The following is a 22479-nucleotide window of genomic DNA, read 5'->3' as shown; positions in this document are numbered from 1 at the left end:
CCCACACGCACAAACTTTCCACCCTCTCTCCCTTCCTTCTTCTGAGCATATTAGTGGTCGTATTTCTTCGCGTTTTCACAACTTTCTTTTACGAATGCAACGTCGATATGCATGCCACTCGATAGAGAAATAGAAGAGACAGATGATGTGAAAAAATTCTCTGTAGCTCCGTTTACGTCTGTAACAAGATCTTTCCGGATTCGCTAAAGCAAGACACAAATGCGGTGTGTTTTACATTCGCTCTTCTCTCGTTCTACATATTTTGTCATAAAAAATACATTGAACTAAAACAGAGAAAAAGAAATGAGTTTTTTTTTTTTTATTTTTGGAGGGATTTTTTGCTGAGAAATTAAGCCGGACGAGAATTTTCGCGGATTTTATTGTCGCGTATAATAAATATATATAAAAATATGTAAAACAAAAATTGCAATCGCGTCTATTTATCCCGCTAGATTTGAAATTACACGCGCGTAGAATATGCGCAGTCGATTCTGGCGCACATGCTTCCACGTACGTAAAGTGACAAGACACCTAACCTTTCTCTGTCGTAAGTTTTTATTCCTCCCGTGAGTGAGATTTCGCGTATTTACAATTTTTACTCGCCCGCGAGAGAGTGGTGATCGCCCCAAAAATGGTGTCCGTTTTAAATACCGTTGATACCGGTCACGAGGATATGATTCACGACGCGGAAATGGATTATTACGGTCTGAAATTGGCTACCTGTTCGAGTGACAACACGGTAAAAATATTTGATTTAAAAAATGGCACTCAAAGCCTGGTCGCCGTTCTCAAAGGACACGTCGGTCCTGTGTGGCAAGTCGCATGGGCACATCCGAAATTTGGCAATCTTCTAGCATCTTGCAGCTACGACAGGTACCATCGCTGCGCTCCAATAATTTTCTGTTTCATAGACTTGGAAAAGTTAAAAACAATGATATATGTATGTAAAATAGATCTGACAATAATAATTTTGCAGAAAAGTAATTATCTGGAAAGAACTGTCTGGAGAATGGACAAAAATATACGAGTACACAGGCCACGACTCGTCTGTTAACTCTGTTGAATGGGCACCTCACGAGTTTGGTCCGCTTCTGGCCTGCGGAAGTTCAGACGGCTCGATTTCTATTCTCACAAACACGGGAGACACTTGGCACATGCAAAAGATTCCCAATGCCCATACAATTGGATGCAACGCGATCAGTTGGTGTCCAGCAATTGACACAGGAGTGGACGCTTCAACAAATCAACAAAAAGGCAGCCCTGTTAAGAGATTGGCCACAGGTGGTTGTGACAATTTGGTGAAGATCTGGAAAGAAGAAGGTGACAGATGGATAGAAGAGAACAAATTGGAAACGCACAGTGATTGGGTAAGTTTTCATTAAAAACAAATTGTTTGAAATGTTGGCATTCCTCTGTTTCAATGGCTCTTAGGTCCGAGATGTAGCCTGGGCACCAGCAATTGGTCCGTCCAGAGCCACTTTGGCATCTTGCTCACAAGATCGTCGAGTGGTTGTGTGGACATCCAACGATTACGCTACTTGGACATCGATCGTTCTTAATGTTTTCGATGATGTAATTTGGAACGTTAGCTGGTCATTGACAGGCGGGATTTTGGCGGTCAGTGGTGGAGATAACAAAGTTTCTCTCTGGCGTGAAAATTCGGAGGGACAGTGGGCGTGTATTTCCGAATTAAACAGGGATCAAGGAAATCTTAATAATCCAGATCAACGGGTACTATAATACGAATGTGTAACATAAATATTTTATACAAAAGTATTGTAAAAATTATTAACATAATTTGTTGGATATTAAAAAAAAAACTTTTTTCTTTTAACTGAGAGAGAATTACTGAACTATTTGCTGTATTAATTGTTTTTGTTATATATATGTAAAACCAAAAAGTTGTCTAAAACTCTGTAAAATTTTTGCTCTATTATTTCAACATCCCAAAATATTATTTGTCTAAATAATATATAGTATAAAAAAACACACTTCTATATTATCTCCGACATACAAAAGATAATTTATTTAAAAATCATTGTTCCTTTAAAGAAGATTAATATTTCTAAATATCACATCAGTTATAAATATATTTATATAAGAAAAATATATTCGTTTTCTACGCAATGAAATGGAAATAATATATGTGTTTATTACTTATGTGTATTATTAGTCTTGAGTGTACAAAGATGCGGCGAAAACAATGTCACGTTTGATCGCGGTCGAAGCTTCCTCCATCTTCTCCTTCAAAACCGGATCACCTATGGTCACAGCCGCGTTTTTAACGTCCCGCAAAGTTTCTCCGAGTTGTTGTATACATCGGACTATGATCCCTTCCTGAACATCCGTCATCTTCATGATTTCCGCGAACGACTTGGCCTGCGCCCATTCGTAAACAACTTCCACCAGGCCAAAATTCAACGGTGATAACGTCACCAATTTGTAATACTGCTCTAAGTGTTCCAATTCCGCGTACACCTCTTTCATTATCTTACAACCCTGAAAGAAATACGTTTCTTTTGGTTCGACTATTTCTTTAAAAGAAGACGAATTATAGCGACAATATGTACATACATTAGCGAGATTTGGTGTAAGTTTTGGCTCGGAATCTGTGCGTTGTTGAAAAATTAATGCTGACAATAGCGCCGCTATTTCCGCCGGTTGCAAAACGGTTAACACGTTCTTGAGGATTAGCTCCGTTATCAGCAACTCGTTACTACCCATTTGCAATGCGACGCGTCCTTTCAGGGCAACTGTGAGGCGCATCGAAAAGTATTGTTACAATATTGTATTGTTTATACAAAAAAAATTATGCAAATATAGTTATATAACGGTTATATACGAACCTCTTTCGTCATTATCAATGTATTTTAAGTGTTTGAGAAGCGCTACCATATTCAAATAATCTGGATACAACGCCATTCCCTCGTTACTGAGTTTAAGCTGGAGTTGTCGCTTTTTGTCCTCGAGTTGATTCCGTTCGAATACCGGCTTGAACTGTTCCTCGAAGTTGGGAATTTCTACGCATTTCATGTCATCGAGCTTAGCCTTCAGTTTGTCTCTGTGCTGTATCCTCAATTGAAAATCATCTTTTAACGAAGGCTCGATATACGGGCGTAGAACCTGAATATTGGCCACAGCATTGAATGACAGAGAAATTAATTCTTGAATCGCCGCCTGGCACGTTTGTCCCGGTAAATCGTTTCTAGAAAAAAAAAGAATAACAATAAAATATTTGAAATTTTATGAGGCTTTTGCTTCATGTTATTTCTATTACTTGAATCGTGTGATTTGTCTCTTCTCCCAGTCATTCAATATCAAAGAGCAGTCAATTTTTATTTGATATTTCGTTATCTTCAATATATGCCACGGGGACAAAGTCAAAACTTCGTGCGACGGATTATCGCTCGGAACATATATCTTTTTTTTGGTCAGACCAACAATTTCGCACCATTTCTCGTGCACTTGCAAATTCTTGAAGTCAGTTTCGAAGCTGGATCTCTCGCCGTTCTCCGTATCCTTGAGTATCAACACTTTGTATTGCTTGAAGTTTTTCTGTTGTACAACTTGCAACAACATGGCCAGTTTATTGTAATGATTTCTACACGATATCAGTAAAATCCTGCCCTCGTGCAAGGCTTTTGCCGCTTTTTTCGATTCGTACATGTAGGGACTTAAAAACTTGACGTCTTCCAGATAATCGAACGCCACTTGATAAAACATAGAGAGCTTCTTCTGCATTTCGGTCAGAGCCGGCAGATTCAATAATTCACGCTCGATCTTACGCAACTCGTTGTTATACGTCGCTTCCTGCGAGGCTAGCGGCGACTCCTTGAATGATTTGCGCATCATCGCCTCAACGGTAACGGATTCGTTCACTCTTCTCAAATTCAACAGCATGGAGTACGTAACTTTGAACTTTGACTCCAACGTTTGCGGCTCGCCGCACATCATGGGCTTCAGATCGTTGAAGTGTGGCACGTCGTTTCTGCACATCACTATGACGGTCCCCGTGGTGTCGTGACCTCTACGTCCAGCGCGACCAGCCATCTGGATATATTCGGTTGGATATAAAGTGCGGAAATTGATCCCGTCGTACTTTCGTATAGAGTCGAACACTACTGTGCGCGCCGGCATATTGACTCCCATTGCAAAAGTTTCCGTCGCGAATAACAACTGAAATGCGCAATAGCTCTTTTAATTTTATTTTGCAAATATTAAAAAAAAAAAAACTTACCTTTACAACTCCATTTTGAAACAACATCTCCACAATTTCTCGCAAAATTGGCAGTATTCCGCTGTGATGTATGCCCACTCCTTTCTCCAAAAGTTCCTGCATCATAAGCACTTGCGGCAATTCTCTATCGCTACCTTTCAGATGTCTTATGTTGGATTGAAAAAATGCGTGCACTTGATGCTTCTCCCTCGCGGTCGTTAGATCGAGATTTCTTAACGTGGCAGCATTCATATCGCACCGCCTTCTCGAGAGCGTAAATACAACAACAGGCAACATATCCTATACATAATTGATAGAAGTGTATAAATACTTCAAATACTCATGTAAATAAAAGCAATCATTACGCGCAAAATAACGTGAAATAAAACAAAGCAGCATCACTATCTAGACTTAAAAAATCTAACATACATTTTTCTGAAGATGGCTTATGAATGCTCTCCACAACACCTCTTCTTGCTTCGGAGTCATTTGAATTTTCTTCTTCGGATTTTTCGACGTTTTGTCCTTCTTCTTATCGGACGCACTCGTCGCTTTATACCACCTAAATACGGCAAACAATAATATCGGAACGCATTACATTACGCGCTTCCTGAAAAGATTACGCGAAGAGATTGAAAGAGAGACAGAATTTACCCATCCAGTAAAAATTGGCCGTTGCCATCGAGAACCAAAAATTTGTCATCTCTGGTTTTACCGTCAGTGCCCGTATATAAGTAATGTAAAAGTGGTATTGGTCTTTTCACGGTGCTGATCACGTACATCTTCTTCTTCTTAATACGACCGACCCAGTCCGCGAATATTATGGGATTCGGTACGGTTGCTGATAACATTACTATGTTGATAGTTTGCGGTAAAAGAATGACTATTTCCTCCCACACGTGACCTCTCTAAAATAATGATAGAACAATATCTAGTAGAGATACGTACGCACACTCTCTCTTCACAAACCTCGCGTTACTCACATCTTCGTTATTTATATAATGCACTTCGTCAAATATAACAAATTCTAAATCTCGCAAAACATCCGAGGCGCAATATAACATTGACTGTAAGATCTCCGTTGTCATAATTAGACACGAAGCGTTTTGATTGATTTGCGAATCGCCTGTTAACAAGCCCACACTTTCAAATTTTCTTTTAAAGTCGCGATATTTCTGATTCGACAGCGCCTTTATGGGAGATGTGTAAATTACTCTAGAATAGTAAAACAAAACAAAACAAAAAAAATCAATTAGAATTGACTTTGCACAAAGGTTGCATAATTTCATTATACCTTGTCATGTGCTTTTGACTCAACGCGATTGCATATTCGGCAACGGTCGTTTTTCCAGCCGAAGTGTGCGCAGCAACAAAGACATTGCTGTTTTCTTCCAACTTAAGTATCGCTTGTTTCTGAAAAGTGTCCAATTCGTATTCGAATCTGATCGCGGGATCGGGTATTCTCTTATCGAAGTCGGGTATTGGCGCGGACGTATCCAACTGCTCTGCCCATTCTGTTTTGGCAAGCTCCGGCTGTTTTTCGGATATTTTCAAGACGGGTATACTTGTCTCTTCAGGCAATACTGAAATGTCGTCTACCAAAGGAACATCGGTGCTGCTCGGTGCTTGAACATCTTCTGTTTTCTTCTGCTCACCCGAAGACCACAGAGAAAGCAGCTTTTCCTCTTCGTGTATTACAGCCATTAAATTAATGTTACCACTATTGGCTCTAATTTCTTTAGATTTTGAAGATGAACTTTTTGTCTCATTCTTTGTGCAGGTTACTGGTGTACAGTTGTCGCTTTTGAATTCTACACCCGAGCTAAATCCCTTGGCCAGTGTTCTCAAATTTTTCTCAAAATCTATGTCGCTCTCAATCTCAGTTTCGTACAATTTGGGTTCATCGAAACCACCAGGCCAAAATGGTATGTTACTAGGATTACCTAAAAGAAAAAACTATTTAAAATAGTCTCAAGATTCTATTTATAAAAAATATTTTATGAAAAAAAAATATGATAAAAGTACCTCGAACTCCGTCTGTGCGAGGTGCGGGTGCGCGAGTCATAGACATGGAATTTCTTGCGGTTTCACCTGCGCTTTGCAACGAGATTTCTTGTATCTCGCCGACTTTGCCGGTCACAAGATCTCGGTCGAATCTGAGTGTGGTATCAACCGGAGCCAAATCAAACTCCAACAACGCAAGAACATCTGGTTTGCGTGGCCAGTAACATTGGGCATTTTCCAGCTGATGTATGGGCAATCGTTCTGGACATTCAATGTATTCTCTCAATTCCACCTTGATGTCGGACCAGATAGGTGGAAATTCAACAAGTAACTGTCAACATGACACAAATATACAAAAAATGTCACTGGACAATAAAAATCTATATATATATACATACATATATATACACGTATATATGGCTTTCATATTAAATGATAATTATACCTGTGCCGAATTCATTGCCGCAATTTAACGCTTTTCTATCTTTTCAAATGTATTAACATATAAAGATATCGCATAAATGTTTCAACTTTCAATTTTACATTTTTCTCTCATTGTACACACATATAGTGCACTGATAAATATATTAATTGTGTGTGCGTGTGCTCTTTAATTTACCTAACCTAATCTAAGCCGCTTCTTCGAAAAGTTATAGAAAACTATTCTCATTTATCTTCATTATCAAAGAGTAATAATTTTTTAAAAATTATTATATAAGTGTTTTCACACTTGGTGTTTACTTCTGAAAACACACTGCAAAAACACTGTGAAACACTTAGACTTTGTTTTACATCTAATGAGCAATAAAGATAGAATGATGCAACAGCGCTGATAGCGCGCTCCCCGAATGGTGGAAGCACCGAAGAATTAACTAAGTTATTTACTTGAACCGACAAATGATAAAGTTGGGAGAAAATTCTGCTACTCTCGTGCCACCACTTCAAAATTGACACAAGCAGAAGACAAAGAGAAAAAGCAAGGGACGAGGAAACAGGACGGAGTTTTTTTTATCTCGCGAATATGAAGTTTATTTGTGAATCTTGACGTACAATTAATCATTAAACTCATCAATCTCAAGAGAAAATATCGATTATATCATCTAGATATTTATGTACAGCTTTGTTTTTTTTTTATTAATTTCCGAAACACATGGATTTCCATCATCGATACACACAGCCGTCACAATATCGAGTCAATGCTATTAGAACACCAATCAACCGACTTGACTTTAGAGTCTGATCAGGAGAAACAGAAAATGTTCAGAATCAATTGTACGATCGAGATTATCCGTTGAGGTTTAATCCCGATATATAAATTTAAGAAAATCATGTCATGTTTAAAATGTGATAAAACTCAATTAAGTACCGCAGTGCTTTGGTTATGCCGTTCTGTCAAAGTAGTTGCAGAACTTGTCGAGACCCTAATTTGAGTGAGAATTCACGTGTCAATACATTTGAACGAAATTGAGGACACGCGTTGCGTGTCCACGGATATATAATCTACAAAAAAAAAAACAAACTTGGATCGGTTGAAAGTGCAAAATGGGTGACCATATTGGCGATAACATATTAATTCCGCAAGTGGACAACGTCGTGTTGATCGACAAGAGCGATGGAAGCAACAAGAGCATGGACGGAACACTGTGCATCAGTGGTCATCATCTTATTTTATCTTCTAGACAGGATGACGCACAAGAGCTTTGGGTAAACACGAGTTATTCTAAATACTTTCAGTAATTTCATTATTATTTAATCTTACTCTAATTAATGTGTAGAGGTAATGGTTGTTTATAGGTTTCTATTTTGATTATCAAAAACCTAAATAATCAGTTAGTACTATATATATATATATATATATCAAAATAACACAAAGTTCATTTCCTACTTTATATTGATGTTTTCTTTTGCTAGCTGATGAATCGTAATATTGACCTAGTGGAGAGGAAACTGAATACTCCAAATCCAGGTGGTAGCATAATACTGAAATGCAAGGATTTTCAAATATTTCAGTTGGATATTAGTTCTACCAATGACTTGATCAATGCCATATTGTCTATAGAAAAACTGATATCACTTGGTAATTTATTATCTATCATTATTTTAAAGTCACTCTTAAATAGAGAGATGTAATTACGTTCCTTTTACAGATCAAACTCTACAGTATCCGTTCTTTTTTCGACCCCAAGTAACCAACAACGTACAAATAGAAGATGGATGGACTGCGTTTGCACCTGTCTCCGAATGGTCTAGGTTACTGGCAGCACACGGAGATGAATGGCGCATCAGTTACTTGAATAGGGACTACAAAATCTGCAACTCGTATCCGTCAGCGGTTATAGTGCCACGTCAAATAGAGGATAAAGTTATAATAGCTTCTTCTACGTTTAGGGATGGCGGACGATTTCCTGTTTTATGCTACAGACACGAAGGAGGGGTACGGATTGTGCTTGTAAATTATTAAGTTTAAACAATATTTAACTCAATATCTGAAATTAATCGCAGAGTATACTGTTGAGAAGCAGTCAACCGCTATGCGGAGCTACCGGTAAGAGATGTAAAGATGACGAAAGACTGTTGAACGCGGTTCTAGGTCCAGGAAGACGGGGGTGAATATACAATCAAACATGTAAAATTATTTCAGTCTAAATCCATGTCGAACAGTTTTCATTAAAATTTACGAGTATACAGTTACATAGTGGACACGAGATCGGTCAGTCAGGCACAGAGTGCCAGAGCTAGAGGAGGCGGCACAGAAATGGACACGGCTTATCCACAGTGGCGAAAAGTACACAAACCAATCCCCCGGCCGCAGGATCTAGCGGATAGTTTCTACAAGTTGATAGAAGCCTGCAACGACATGAACGGTTCAACTTCGCAATGGCTGTCGAAACTGGATAGTAGCGGATGGTTGTCCGCTGTGCAAAGTGCTTTAAACGCTGCCTGTGTAACCGCGCAATGCCTGCATCAGGAAGTCGCGGCTGTTTTAGTGCACGGTACGTGCCGCGTTACACATATAAGTAAAATGGCGTTAATACTCTTTTAATATTTTATTTTGAAGAAAAATAATTCGCGCGAGACTTGTGTTTATCTAATTTTTTACTACAGGTAGCGCAGGCAGAGATTCCACACTAGTGGTGACTAGTTTGGCTCAAGTGATTCTGAATCCCGATTGTCGAACGGTACGCGGGCTTCAGGCGCTCATAGAGCGCGAATGGTTGCAGGCAGGTCATCAGTTCTTCAGTCGTACGCGATACGCAGCGTATCAGCCGTCGAACTCGCAAAACTCGACGCACGCGCCGACTTTCCTGCTCTTCCTCGATTGTTTGTATCAATTACATTATCAGTTCCAATTCAGTTTCGAATATACGATGGATTTGCTAATCAAGTTGTACAAGCACGCGTATTCGTCAAATTACGGAACATTCTTAGGTATGTAAAAAAAAACAAAAGCATTATTATTAAAACTTTTCTGAGATGCTTGCCGTTTGTCGCTATCCCTTCGTTGTCAACACTTATCAACGCATGCTTGTCAGGCGATTCCGAAGCGGAGAGAATAAGGCTACGTTTGTCCGAACAAACTTACAGTTTGTGGTCGTACATGAATCAACCGGACGTTTTGGAACAGTGGATAAATCCTCTGTACGAACCGAATCCAGGAGTGATCTGGCCTAGCGTCGCGCCTATTAGTATTCAATTGTGGAGAGAGCTCTATTTTGTCCACACAAGCGCAACTCCGTGGGACGGCATGCTTTCTTACGCGAAGCAAATCAAGCAGAATTACATGGCGGTGCGCAAAGTGGCCGGACAGTTGCAAGCGCAGATCAGACAGGTGTTGGACGAGATCCGGTCCGATTCAAACATGTCGCAGGACAACGCCGATCATCAGGAGGAGCTCTCCTCTATAGCAGAATTGAGCCTGGAGTCTCAGAACACTTGACACAAATTATAGAAGCTAAAGTCTCAACTCTTCTTCAACGATCTTGTCAATATTACATTATATAATTAATTAATACAATATTTATATATATTATATATATATATTAGTTCAAGAATTGAACAAAGGTCTATGATATTTGCAAACAATCAACTGTGAATGTCAAAGTCTTTATAATAATTGTTAATGTACTATTCTCAGTATCTCTAAGATATAAAAAAAACGTATAATTCTAAACATAATTCTGCAAGGATTATTGTTATACGAAGTGAATACCATTTTAAATAGAAGAAAAAAGAGAACATCTCTCTTCATAATTGATACAAACAAAATTTTGTTTTTCTATCTTTATTTACAAAAAAAAAAACTGCTTAAAGTTTCTATTCTAATATATTATTATTAATTAATTTTAAATGTCATAGTTATTGCGATCTGTAGCAAAATGGATCCAGTATCCTTGGATGAGTGTGGATCTAGTCACGCATATAAATCTTGAAACGTGAACTGAATTCAAACCCATCCAAGGCTGCTAGACAACATTAGACCTTCATTTTTTTTCCCTCGCTGATTATCTTTGAATTAATCTCCGGTTCTATCTCCGCTCGAGAAAAACGTAAACAACACGTTTTGGCAAACCCAGAAAATAGCGCAATGCAATTGCACGTGAGAGACGATCTTATTTATTCGGTGGAGGCAATTCCAAGAAAAACCAGTTTTTTTTCTTTTGTATCTCTCACACTACTTATCTCGCATTATCTTTTTACAAACATATTCCGGTTTTACTACGTGAAAACTTGTCGAAACGATAAGTACGTGAGAACTTTTTGACGAGCGACGCGATCGGCACACCGTAATGACGCTGATGTTGTACTTTTTGTTGTTGTTTTCTCCAACGCGCGGGACACAACGTAACCGCTGATGACAACTCGGAGACAAAAATTGACCAATTTTTTGAATAGATTCCTCTTGATCACTCTTGACGATCGCGCGATCACAAGTCTACAGTGATCCAATCATAGTGATCAATTCAGCAAATTAATCCCTGCGATTGGACCACTTGTGTACATTCAGCTTTAATCCCGAAGTGGATCCAGGAGGAGTCAGAAGGAACCCATCTCTAGAGTATATGTTACGTTTATGATACAAACAACCGAACAGTGCCGAACAAATCCGAGCAGTATATATACGTACGTCCACGTCAGTGCACGTCATGCACGTCGCGGTTACAGGTGTTTTCTCCAACATAACCCGCATAATCTCCGAGTAACGGCTTGCGTCTGGTTGTCATTCGGAGTCTTGCACCGCGATCGATGAATGAGATTCACGCAAATGACAAATTATTCCGATATTATTTAGTACAGATAAGGTATTTGATAAGAGTATTTTTCAACTTTTGATTGGGGATCGTATTTTTTTTCATTGTACACAACATAAAGGCAACAGAGAATCGACTATAATCCCAGCATTCGTGTCCACCTCGAAAGTAACTTACATTATTTTGTTTGAACAGTGTAGCAAAATGTATTGGACATTGTGCATACTGATCATCGGATCGTTTGGATACAAATATACGCTCACTCAAGCGCAAAGAGTTGCACCGGGTGTGCCACCGCAGCATTATCAACAAGTATGTGTTTCGAATGTGTTGGCAAACATATGGTTTATCTGAGTAGCATTTGACACAAAAGTGTTATTTGATTCAATTAGTTCTTTTTAATCTTCATTGCTTTCACGTGTTTATTAAATTTATATCAGTATATATTTTATTTTATTTTATTGTTTGTTTTAGCCTGTCCAACAACATGCCCATCATATTCCTCAGCAACACCAAGTAATTTTATTTTTATATCTTAATTATATACATCTGTATACTGTTGTCTGATATTATTTATGATTTACCAATGACTGAAATAGTATTTATACAAATTAAAATATTGATTTTTGCAAAGTTGTTAATTCAATGCTTCTTATTTAAAATTTTTCCTGTAGTATCAACAAGTGCCTGTACAGCAGCAAGTACCAGTACAGCAGCAACAAGTACCAGTACAACAGGCTCCTGTTCAGCAAGTACCAATGCAACAAGTACCAGTCCAGCATCAAGTACCTGTGCAACAGCAAGTACCTGTGCAACAGCAGTCCCATGGTCAAGGTCATGGACATGCTCATGGTCAACCTCAATTACTTAATACTGCCAATATAGCTCATGAAAAGGAGTAAGTTAGATAGAAATTTATGACTAAAGTTGATAATAGTGATTGTCAACTAAAATAAAACTGATAAATCTTGGGCTTTAATCAATGAAAACATAGAACTTGTATATTGTTAAGTTTTCTTATTTGTGTTGTTATTAATTAATATTATAATTGAAATATTTTTCTCTACCAGACATATTGCAGAACATGCTGATGTTCCAATAGACACCAGTAAAATGTCAGATCAAGAACTCCAATTTCATTACTTCAAGATGCACGATGCAGATAATAACAACAAGTTGGACGGTTGCGAGCTGATCAAGTCTCTGATACATTGGCATGGTAAATCTACTATCTTCTTTTTTATCTCACAGTATTCCGTTCAATGCAATTACAAACGGCAATTGTAAATTCTCTGATATTTGTAGAACAAGGTAACAACGAGCAGGGTGATAAACTGTTTAAGGATGAAGAATTAGTGCAATTGATAGATCCAATACTTAGCATGGATGATACTAACAATGATGGCTATATCGATTATGCCGAATTCATTCAAGCCCAACAGAACGCTGCAGCTAATGCCCGCCCATAATGACGGATCTTCTTCACTCACTGCACAACCACAACCTACAGTATGAACAAATTAAATGAACATTTTTAAAGATTCTCGATCAACACAGTGTAACATTGTATTGTTGTATTTATATGATGTGCATAATAATGCATATATTGAGTAAAGTTTAATTGATCGCGGGATAAGTAATTCATTTTTTATTAATATGAGTATAATATGAATATATAATCATTAATTGTAAAAAAGGCTTTGTGGTACATATGTTAAATATCTTGACATAAGACGATTTTTGGCAATCGTATGGTACATGTACCAAATTATAATTTGAAGTCACTCGAACTATAGTTTGGTACACTTTGGTATATGTACCATAGGATCGCCAAAAATCGCCTATATATATACAGGGGATATTGTACAAATTTAGTGTATCCATAAAATATTTAGAATATATAGAATATTATGCCAGATAAATAAACTCTTAAATTTTTCAACTATAAATGTTTATAATTTTAAAAAGTGTTGTCCACGGTTCAGATATCATGCTAAAACGTAGCAAAGACGCCCTTTATATTTAATGTATTATCGTATATAACACATATAAAGATACATTTAGTATAAAAACTATACTTTCCCTTATAAATGTCAAGTGAAAAAAGAAGAAACAGAGTGAGATTACAATTCATGCTTCCAAGGAGTAAGTGCAGTGAGGAATCAAGCCTTAAGTCTAGAGTAAAAGTTTATTATAAGATACTAAAAGTTTATTGTAAGATAAGTGTAATATTATGTGTTTAAGACAGGTTTTTTTTTTTACACAGGAAAACTATTTTTAGATAAGTGTTGTATAGAAAATATATTGCTTTTTGTGTTAATAAATAAAATAATCACGTAATTTATTATTATTATTATGTAATGAAATACATAAAGTTTCAGATTTTCTTTTGTAACATTGAATTGGCTACTGTTATTTTCTGAGGACAATGTAGCCAAATTTCCTTGTATCACGTCCATCATTGATTTAGGGATGATTTTCTTTTTCTATAATTTTCTACTATCTCATTTATATTTTTTGTTTTTTTTCTTTATCATTAAAACACAAACATAAAATGTGAAACAGTGCTCTTTTAAATATTTACGTTCTATTTATATAATCAGGGTTACGTTCCAAAATCCTACCTTGATAACCAAAAACTATAGTACACGTGAAAATATAGCATTTTAGTAACCAAGGTAGGATTTTGGAACGTGTAACCCTGATTGGTTGAAACACTGCGCATCTCGGGAATGAAACACCTTAGGGTCGATTCTGTATCCATGCAATGTAGTGAAAATTACAAAAGTGAGCAAATTTACTAGATGTTGACCAATAAGATCATAGATATTTTAGTGAATTTGCTCACTTTTGTAATTTTCACTACACCGCGTGATACAGAATCGACTTCCTTATCTTCTTACATCACGGGAGTTTCCATAGGTCTCAGTTGTGCGAAGTGATAGCGATGGATGCTTGTAACGCAGTTGAACGTGAGGTAGACAAAGTTCTATCAAAATTCGGCGCTATAAATGACCATGCTGAAACAGTGTTATGTGATCTGATAAATCACATTCAGTCTTTGAAAAAAGATATAGATGAAGGTAAACTGAAAATAGTGGCAGTAACAAATTGTATTGTCCTCTTTTGATTTAATCCTTGAAAGTTTATTTTTATTATCAAGTTTTACTCAGCTTATAATTTTCGATGCTTGATGGAGATTAAAGACGTCTTTTGATATGCATAATTTTATTTATTAGTAAATTATACGTATTTCTAATATTGTATATTTTTATTTGAAGTTTTCTAACCTTTAGACAAAGCTGATTACACTTCCATATTGCACTTGTTGTTATTGTACACTAATACTATCGATAGTGATAGTGTTTATTTACGCCTGTATTAACTAAATATATGTAACAAATAAACATATACATTATAAAAAGAATAGTAGTGTTATTTACTTTCTATATATAAGTTTAATAATAAGAATTAATAATAAGAATTACAAAATTAACAGTGTGTGTTTGACTTTTTGTTAGTACCGCCAAATCAACAATTGACAGAAGATCAAGTACAAATTCTTAAACAAGCAATGACAAAAGTACGTGACACCGTGCAAAGATTAGCAACAGATCATCGAGATTTACATAGTACAGTATCCAAAGTGGGCAAAGCAATAGACAGAAATTTTATTGCGGATTTTGCCTGTACCAGCAGAGAAGATGTGTTTTCAGGACCTGAAAAATCTCATCTTCTGAATCAAGCAATTTGTCAGCACTTTTACAGGCAAGGAATGTTAGACATTGCTGAAGTATTAGCAATGGTGAGTACATAGCTTTTATTTGATGTGGAATCACATGTAACAGATTATATGGAATTACTAAAATAAATATAAATTATAAATATTTTATATGGAATTACTAAAGTAAATAATATAAATATAAATATTTTCTCAGGAAGCAGGAATTAAAATTGACGAAGATAGAAAAGAACCATTCTCAGAGTTAAACTATATATTGGATTGTTTGAAACAGAGAAATCTGGAACCAGCACTGAATTGGGCTAAAAAACATAGAGAGGCACTTTTAACACAGGTATTTGAAAAATTATATATTCATTTTTTATGTTATTATTTTGTAGTAGTAACACAAAAATAATGTGAGATGAACAATTCTAAATGTTTCTCTCTTTTCAGAATTCTTCTCTCGAATTCAAACTGCATAGACTCCACTTTATCACATTAGTTCAACAAGGTCCAAGTAAGCAGAAAGAGGCTATATTGTATGCCCGTCAAAATCTCACTCAGTTCATCGATCGTTACGAAAAAGAAGTGCAATCTTTAATGGGAACGTTACTTTACTTACCACATGGGATACAATCATCTCCTTATAGTTATTTAGTTGATCCTACTTTGTGGCTTGAGATACACGACGTTTTCACCAAAGAAGCGTGCTTATTATTAGGTCTGAGTGTCGACAGCCCGCTCTCTGTTTGGTACGTGATATTTAAACCACTTTTTCAAGTTTTATAAAGAGCTGAACTGAAACATTGAAACATTGAAATTTGTTTTATTACAGCATCAATGCAGGATGCACTGCGTTACCCGCGTTATTGAACATCAAACAAGTGATGCAACAGAGACAAGTGACCGGCATTTGGACAGGCAAAGACGAATTGCCCGTAAGTCACTCTGTAATTTTGCAATTTAATTTTTAACTATTTTTTTTATCGATATCAAATTGATTCCTCTATAGCTCATCTTTTAGTTAGAGTTTCAAACTAAGTGTCTCATTGGGATGACTAACTTCTGTTTTATCTCTAAGATATGGTAAAAATAAAATAAGTGTGCATCTTGATATGCAGATTGAAATAGATTTGGGAAAGGAAGGTCGTTATCATTCAGTCTTCGCATGTCCCATTCTGAGACAACAAAGTACAGAAACTAATCCGCCGATGAAGTTGGTGTGCGGCCACGTTATCTCGCGAGACGCGTTGAACAAACTTTCCAATGGAAATAAGTAAGTATTTTATATGTGACAGGATCGGCATACGTTGGTCCAGAAGTCACGTTTTAAAAGAAATCAATTTATTTCTAGATTGAAATGCCCGTACTGTCCGGTGGAGCAGAATCCCGAGGACGCGAGACTTATTTATTTTTAACCTGTGATATACATATTTATACATATATATATATATATACATATATTGCATATACATAAGTATATGCTCCATGTGCGTGTGTGATTGTGTGTGTTGATTGCCTGCGTGTATATAAGAAGTATACGTTTGTAAGAGAAAGAACTAGATTTGCCTTGATTTTGATTTGTAACCGAGCAGAAATAATACACAGAGCCAAATGTGGTAATTGTGTGTATGTGTGTGAAGAAGAACTGTTAAATTTCGAGTACTATACACATTCGCATTGAATTGAAAACTCTTGCTCTGAGACATTTTTCTTTTCTTGCAATTATCGTCAAATCCAGATATATAAAATAGATAATTGCAGCCTAACAATTGTTTCAGAGAAATTTATTTTCATATTTTGAACACTTCAAAAAGAGAAACACACACACACACACATACTATTTTTTTTTGTTTTTTATTTCTCTCTGTAGAATTCGTTATGACTACAAATATTTATGATGTAATTATACACAAGTTTGTTAGTACACGGTAGACGATTTATACATATATATACTCGTAGATATTTGTAATTGCGACACTTCAGCTTTGTACTAATATTACTGAAAAGTTATAGATGTATAGCAACTAAGACGGCAAACTACTTGTTACAGAATCCTTTTTCGTTTGTTTTTCAATTATATATGTATTAGTTTGATTATAGTTGAATAAAGATAATTTTATATATAAAAAAAATACAAAAATATAGAATTCATCAAACGTATAGAGAGAGATATGAAAGCGATCTTATGATATTTTCTTTCGGCAGCTGGTTTCAGCTATCACGTGTTCACACAAATGTGGTTGAAATGTCAAAACTGGCATGGTGTTTTCAAAAAATCAATGTTTTGAACGTGCAAACAATAATTCTTTCTGATGAGTTCTATTTTTTTATCATTTTGTTTCGACTTTGAAATATCGAAACTGGCGCAGCTTCTTCAAAAAATCAAAAGTCTGGCTTTTTGTAGGCGCGAGTGATTTCTAAAGTTCCCGATGAGTTTTAGATCGATCTATGGCTTTTAAACACTTAATGTCACTGCGCATAGATTCAGTTATCTCATAAGGTTTACTCACATTTTCAAGTATACAAATGTTTAAAACCTTAATTATAATCGTTTGTTATTTGTGTAACTCCATTTGAAAGTTTTATCAATGCTCAATAGTCTAAACTTTGGTTTTCCAATTAAACAACGGAAAATAAAAGTCAGTTTTTAAGCAAGTTAGGAAAATGTGAAAGTCGTAATGAAGAGATTTTATTCTATATGACTTTTGAAGGTTAAACTGCTGGCAATGAATTTGCTTAAACGATCAAGAGAATGTTAACTATAATAATACAGTAATTATAAAATGACTTTGCGTCATCTCATCAATAAACATTCGCGCGCTTTTCATTGCGGATCAATTAAGTATTCCGCACGCGAATCTTCATACCGCGACTTTTAATCAAGTTTTACATAAAAATCGAATTACGCCGCGTTGGTAAGCCGCGATTTTTTTTTTTTTTTTACTTCATTACGAGTGTTTTTTGACGTCAGAAGCGAGAAGACGAGGAAGCGTTAAGCTAGGTATATACATAGCGAACAAACGTACAGCAAACGCGAACATTCGTTACTATCGATCATTCGTCAGATGTATAAGCCAAAACAAATGCGAACAGAATATTCAACTCACATTCGGATTGGTTTTTCTCATGAAGCGGTACATCAGAGAAAATTCGTTAGCGATATGGATATGCATACGTGCTGTTCTCTGCTGTTCACTAAGAACAAATGACTTCAGATCACAAACACGAATGTCCGAACATTCGCTCTCGCTGTTCGTTCGGTGCTTATTCATAGATATATACCAAGCTTTATACGCTTTCTCATTAATATAAATATCTACTGTTTTGCCGTTACAAAAGATTAAACTAAACTCAAAGTGTATCTGCCATTGTTATTTCGCTTACTTATTAAGGTAATATATTGTTTGATCAGTGTGGTGTAGTTAATATTAAGTTACTGTTTAATATTAAGTCACACAATACAAGTGAGATGCATCAAATATAAATTACACGTCTTATCGCGGATGTCTTTGCCTAATGGAAAAATCTAAACGTGTAAGTGAGTAATTAATTTCGTAAGAATCATTTATCTCTATAAAAATAAAAAAATTGCGAAAACTACAGAGATTACACGCATGTATTCATCGCACGTTTCTATTTCATGAGACATAATTCAAATAATCTATTCGTCGAAGAAAAAATTAGTCTCGCACCTTTTTTTTTCCATAAAGTGATGTTGCAATATTCTCTTGACGAAATTTGTAATTAACAATGCTTTACGTTGATTTACCTCATATGTCTGTACATACATATTGCATTTCTCAGTACAATAGCAAGGATTGTCATTGAATAATTAAAAAAAAAAAAATGTTGCAGGAAATTGTTGTTGGAAATTGTGTCTGTCAGATTTTTGCATATAGCGTTTTTTGTATTGTTTTCGAATTGATCTATAACTAACGTTGTAGTTGTACGTCATTTTATCGCACGTTCGACAAAGGTAGCAGTCGATGTTGGTAATCCGATCTCTCATCGTCTCAAATTGTGGATGAAATATGACCTTTCATGGTTTCCACAGCAGTGATAAACAGAGAATAATATTGTAGATGTAAGGTATATACGCCCCGTGCTTGATAAGGAGCATCTTAAGACGTTGAGGGGTCGCCGCAAGTAAAACGTTTCTGTCAAGGGAGAAGAACTCCGCTGGCGCGATCTTTATTACAGCATCTTTTTTACTTTTACCAACGCAAAATAAAAATTACTAAGCAAATAAATATCGAAACATGTAGATGTGCGCTCGCATAAAGAAACAAAAGCTCTTATTTTTGAGCTGTAGTTGGATAGTATCTCGATAATTGTATATTTAAATCAATAACGCACTAAAACGTAAAGATAAACAAACTGAAGAACATTTGAATGTAAAACAATGTAACAATAAAAACTTTTCAAGAAAGATTTCTTAAGAAAAGAAAATACACATGGAAACTGCAATTAGGAAATAAATGTACGAATTGTAGCAACAATATTTTTTCACAGTACACTTATATTGTATTATTTATATTATCATGTTTTATCATTTTTGTAACTTGTAAAATTTTACAAAAACTTCCGAATGTTTTGGTTTAACGATTATACGCTGCGCGGGAATTTTTCAAAGATTTTCAAGTTTAAATGAAAAAATGCAAGATATATTAAGTAAGAGAAGTAAAAGAAAAAAGAACTTTCTGGAAAATATTAAATGAAGACTTTCTAGAAAATATAAAACAGTAAGGGACTGAAGACAGTACATATGTGCGAAAGTATGTACTGTATGTGCGTCAGCATAGATCGTTGGTTTTATAGAAGCCGATAGAATAGAAATGTATATATATGTTTGTATATATGTATATAAATCTCTGTTTAAGCTAAAAATTCAATTGTAAATCGTATTGGCGTAAAAAAGGGTGTAACGTGTGCGTTCACACATACAGGCAGAAATATCTCTTGTTTTCCGTCATGTAAAGCAGATTTCGCGAACGATTGAAAGCAAATGCTGTTTGCATTGAATAATAATCCGATTATCGAAAAATAGCTGCTTGCGAAAGAGAAAAAAAGAATTTAAAAGAGGCAAATAAAATTCTACGCGAGCGCAACTTCTATTCAAATGTAGAACAACTTGACGTTTAACATGCATATGATGTTTTTTACATCTCATAATTTTGTTGGCGCTATGAAATATCGCATCCACGGGCTTTCACTTACATGAAAATTAAACGTCTGGTTGTCGAAAATACATAAAATTTATAGGAACAGTTTCTTTAGAGTGTTAAAGTATACAGTGCAAAATTCACAATAAAAGTCACTTTTAATTTCGCAGTCTTGTTCAGAGCTTATATACACCCCCCCCCCCATGAATAAGTTGGTAGAGCTGCGCACAAAGTTCCCGGAATGTAATTAAATGTCGTGACGTTATTCCCTTTTGGATAACACACAAAGGTCACAATGTTCGAGAGAATTGACCAATACGAGTTTCTAAATGTATTATGCTAACTCTAATTTAATTCAAAATATATTATACAATATGTCCATATATACGTGCAGAATTCCGATAGTTTATTTAGTATTAACCAAGTATACTGTATTCTTTATAACTCACATGGGAATACACACACGCGCGACTATGTGACTCTCTTGCGTGTATATTAATTCCTTTATGTGCGATATTATACTTAAAGAAGACGAGCTACTCCGCTCTTGTATTTTCATGCAGCCCCAGAGAAATTTCAAAATACATATTACACGCTTTTGCTCGGAAAACTTAACTAGTTCAGAATCCGTTGTATAATTTTGCAATCAAATTTAGAATTAACTCTTCGCGGACAGACATGGGTCTTTCAAGATCCGCTCAAAAATTGCGCATCGACGTTTCTGGTAAAAATTAGTGTTATTCCAAACGCTTGTATCTTCGAAACTACTGAAAGAAATTTTTTCAACATGTTTGGTTTTTGATCGACGCAGAATCGTTCAGACTTTTGATAAAAAACAAAATTGAAAAATATTGATTTTTCGCGAAGATATTCGATTTTAAAGTCGCGTGCGTCTCACAGACCCGGTCACGTGGGTCTAGTCACAGCTCTAGTCTGATCAACTAGTCGTCATTTTTGACGTCTGTTCTTGAAGATTTAGAAATTAGTGGAATTAACAATTCGTGTAATTTGCATTTTATATTTGTAAAAGTTACAATCAAACTTCTGTCCTCTCTTCTGATGGTTACGGGGTTCGCATATACTCGACGAACTTGAACGTAGTCTTGATCATTTTGTAAACTTTCGAAGATACCCACACAGCAAATGTGTCTCACACAGTTGCGCATTTACTCTCTTAGCTAAAATCTAGAATGATTACTCGGTTACAACCGGTACACCTGTGAAGAACGGTTAACTCTTGCGAGCTACAACTATATCGTTATACTATGAAACGTCAGAAAGTACACGTCTCGCGATGATAAATATCATCTTTCAGACACAGTGCCGTGGCTAAAATGCCTTGTTTGTTTTATGCTCGACAATCTCCGACTCAAACGGACGTAACGATCCGCAAAGAACCGCACGATAATTTTCTTGTACTTCTTATCCAAACTTGATTAATGTACTTCTACTAGTTGTCACGGTGTTCTTGAGCAGAGTGTGTTTACACGTTTCATGAACGAATCTTTTCTTTTTTTCTCTCTTTCTATCTAAATATGTGTTTGTCCGTCTGTTCAGAAGAAAGAAAATAAAATAAAAATGTCCTAGATTTTATCTAGAATAAAGTTTAGTGCTCGACAAAACGTGCGCTTGGTCAGCACTCCGATAACAATGGTGACTATTGACGATTTACGAAATAAATATACTTCGCTTCGAAGCTGGCTTGTCTCTTTAAAGGATGTGTGTGTGTGTATATATAAACACTTAATCAAATTCTCGTTCATCGCGACAAATATTAGATATATGTATGTACAAGGAGCGAAATACACATATTCAAATTGGAATCCGACTATGCAGACGCGTGTATTAAAACGTGTGTAGCGCTGAATTCTCGTACGCGACATAACGTCACGTAGTCAGAAAGATCGATTGAATATGCTAAGATCCGGAGACTTTGAATAACCAAACATTAAATTAAATAACTCTTTCTAAAACTGTCTGCAATCGAAAAATACCTGATACGGTTTAATCATTTTGAATTATTATTATCTAACTATATACTTGTTATTTTGTGTTTCAAAAAATTTCTTCATATTATTCTTTTTTCAAAAAAAAAAAAAAAAAAAAAAATCAAATTTTGTG

General features: G+C 35.8%; 5 protein-coding genes across 6 annotated transcripts; 4 read left to right on the top strand and 1 right to left on the bottom strand.

Moving 5' to 3' along the window:
• Nucleotides 1-578: 578 nt before the first annotated feature.
• On the top strand, nt 579-1956 carry LOC109859523 (protein SEC13 homolog). The gene is made up of 3 exons (XM_020437864.1): nt 579-873; nt 977-1367; nt 1432-1956. Exons 1-3 carry the CDS (start codon nt 632-634, stop codon nt 1738-1740), a joined length of 942 nt encoding a protein of 313 aa, XP_020293453.1. The 5' UTR covers nt 579-631; the 3' UTR covers nt 1741-1956.
• Nucleotides 1957-2095: 139 nt separating this feature from the next.
• Nucleotides 2096-7043, bottom strand: LOC109859526 (helicase SKI2W). Its single transcript, XM_020437868.1, has 11 exons — nt 6666-7043; nt 6242-6551; nt 5511-6159; nt 5200-5431; nt 4871-5124; nt 4646-4778; nt 4238-4516; nt 3278-4176; nt 2847-3205; nt 2575-2753; nt 2096-2499 (listed from the first exon to the last, which is right to left on the bottom strand). Exons 1-11 carry the CDS (start codon nt 6678-6680, stop codon nt 2170-2172), a joined length of 3639 nt encoding a protein of 1212 aa, XP_020293457.1. The 5' UTR covers nt 6681-7043; the 3' UTR covers nt 2096-2169.
• A 98-nt stretch (nt 7044-7141) lies between these two features.
• Nucleotides 7142-10461, top strand: LOC109859528 (myotubularin-related protein 9). Its single transcript, XM_020437869.1, has 7 exons — nt 7142-7924; nt 8132-8297; nt 8368-8654; nt 8723-8826; nt 8909-9213; nt 9326-9649; nt 9754-10461. The coding sequence occupies exons 1-7, from the start codon at nt 7763-7765 to the stop codon at nt 10155-10157; spliced, it is 1752 nt and encodes a 583-aa protein (XP_020293458.1). The 5' UTR covers nt 7142-7762; the 3' UTR covers nt 10158-10461.
• A 625-nt stretch (nt 10462-11086) lies between these two features.
• On the top strand, nt 11087-13809 carry LOC109859521 (multiple coagulation factor deficiency protein 2 homolog). Its single transcript, XM_020437861.1, has 6 exons — nt 11087-11520; nt 11665-11781; nt 11944-11985; nt 12144-12367; nt 12540-12688; nt 12775-13809. Exons 2-6 carry the CDS (start codon nt 11674-11676, stop codon nt 12936-12938), a joined length of 687 nt encoding a protein of 228 aa, XP_020293450.1. The 5' UTR covers nt 11087-11520; nt 11665-11673; the 3' UTR covers nt 12939-13809.
• Nucleotides 13810-14376: 567 nt separating this feature from the next.
• Nucleotides 14377-20481, top strand: LOC109859535 (protein RMD5 homolog A). 2 transcript variants are annotated; one of them, XM_020437880.1, is made up of 7 exons: nt 14377-14552; nt 14991-15274; nt 15408-15545; nt 15647-15945; nt 16029-16131; nt 16315-16469; nt 16530-20481. In XM_020437880.1, the coding sequence occupies exons 1-7, from the start codon at nt 14417-14419 to the stop codon at nt 16609-16611; spliced, it is 1197 nt and encodes a 398-aa protein (XP_020293469.1). In that variant the 5' UTR covers nt 14377-14416; the 3' UTR covers nt 16612-20481. The 2 variants fall into 2 exon arrangements, with proteins under 2 accessions (XP_020293469.1, XP_020293470.1); XM_020437881.1 differs by having other exon boundaries at nt 14378-14552; nt 16548-20480.
• The last annotated feature ends 1998 nt before the right edge of the window (nt 20482-22479 follow it).

Source organism: Pseudomyrmex gracilis, unplaced genomic scaffold, assembly GCF_002006095.1.
Source record: "Pseudomyrmex gracilis isolate BER0280 unplaced genomic scaffold, ASM200609v1 scaffold_266, whole genome shotgun sequence".
Lineage (NCBI taxonomy): Eukaryota > Metazoa > Arthropoda > Insecta > Hymenoptera > Formicidae > Pseudomyrmex > Pseudomyrmex gracilis.
Note: the sequence above shows the minus strand (reverse complement) of the source record. Positions and strands in the feature narration are given on the sequence as shown.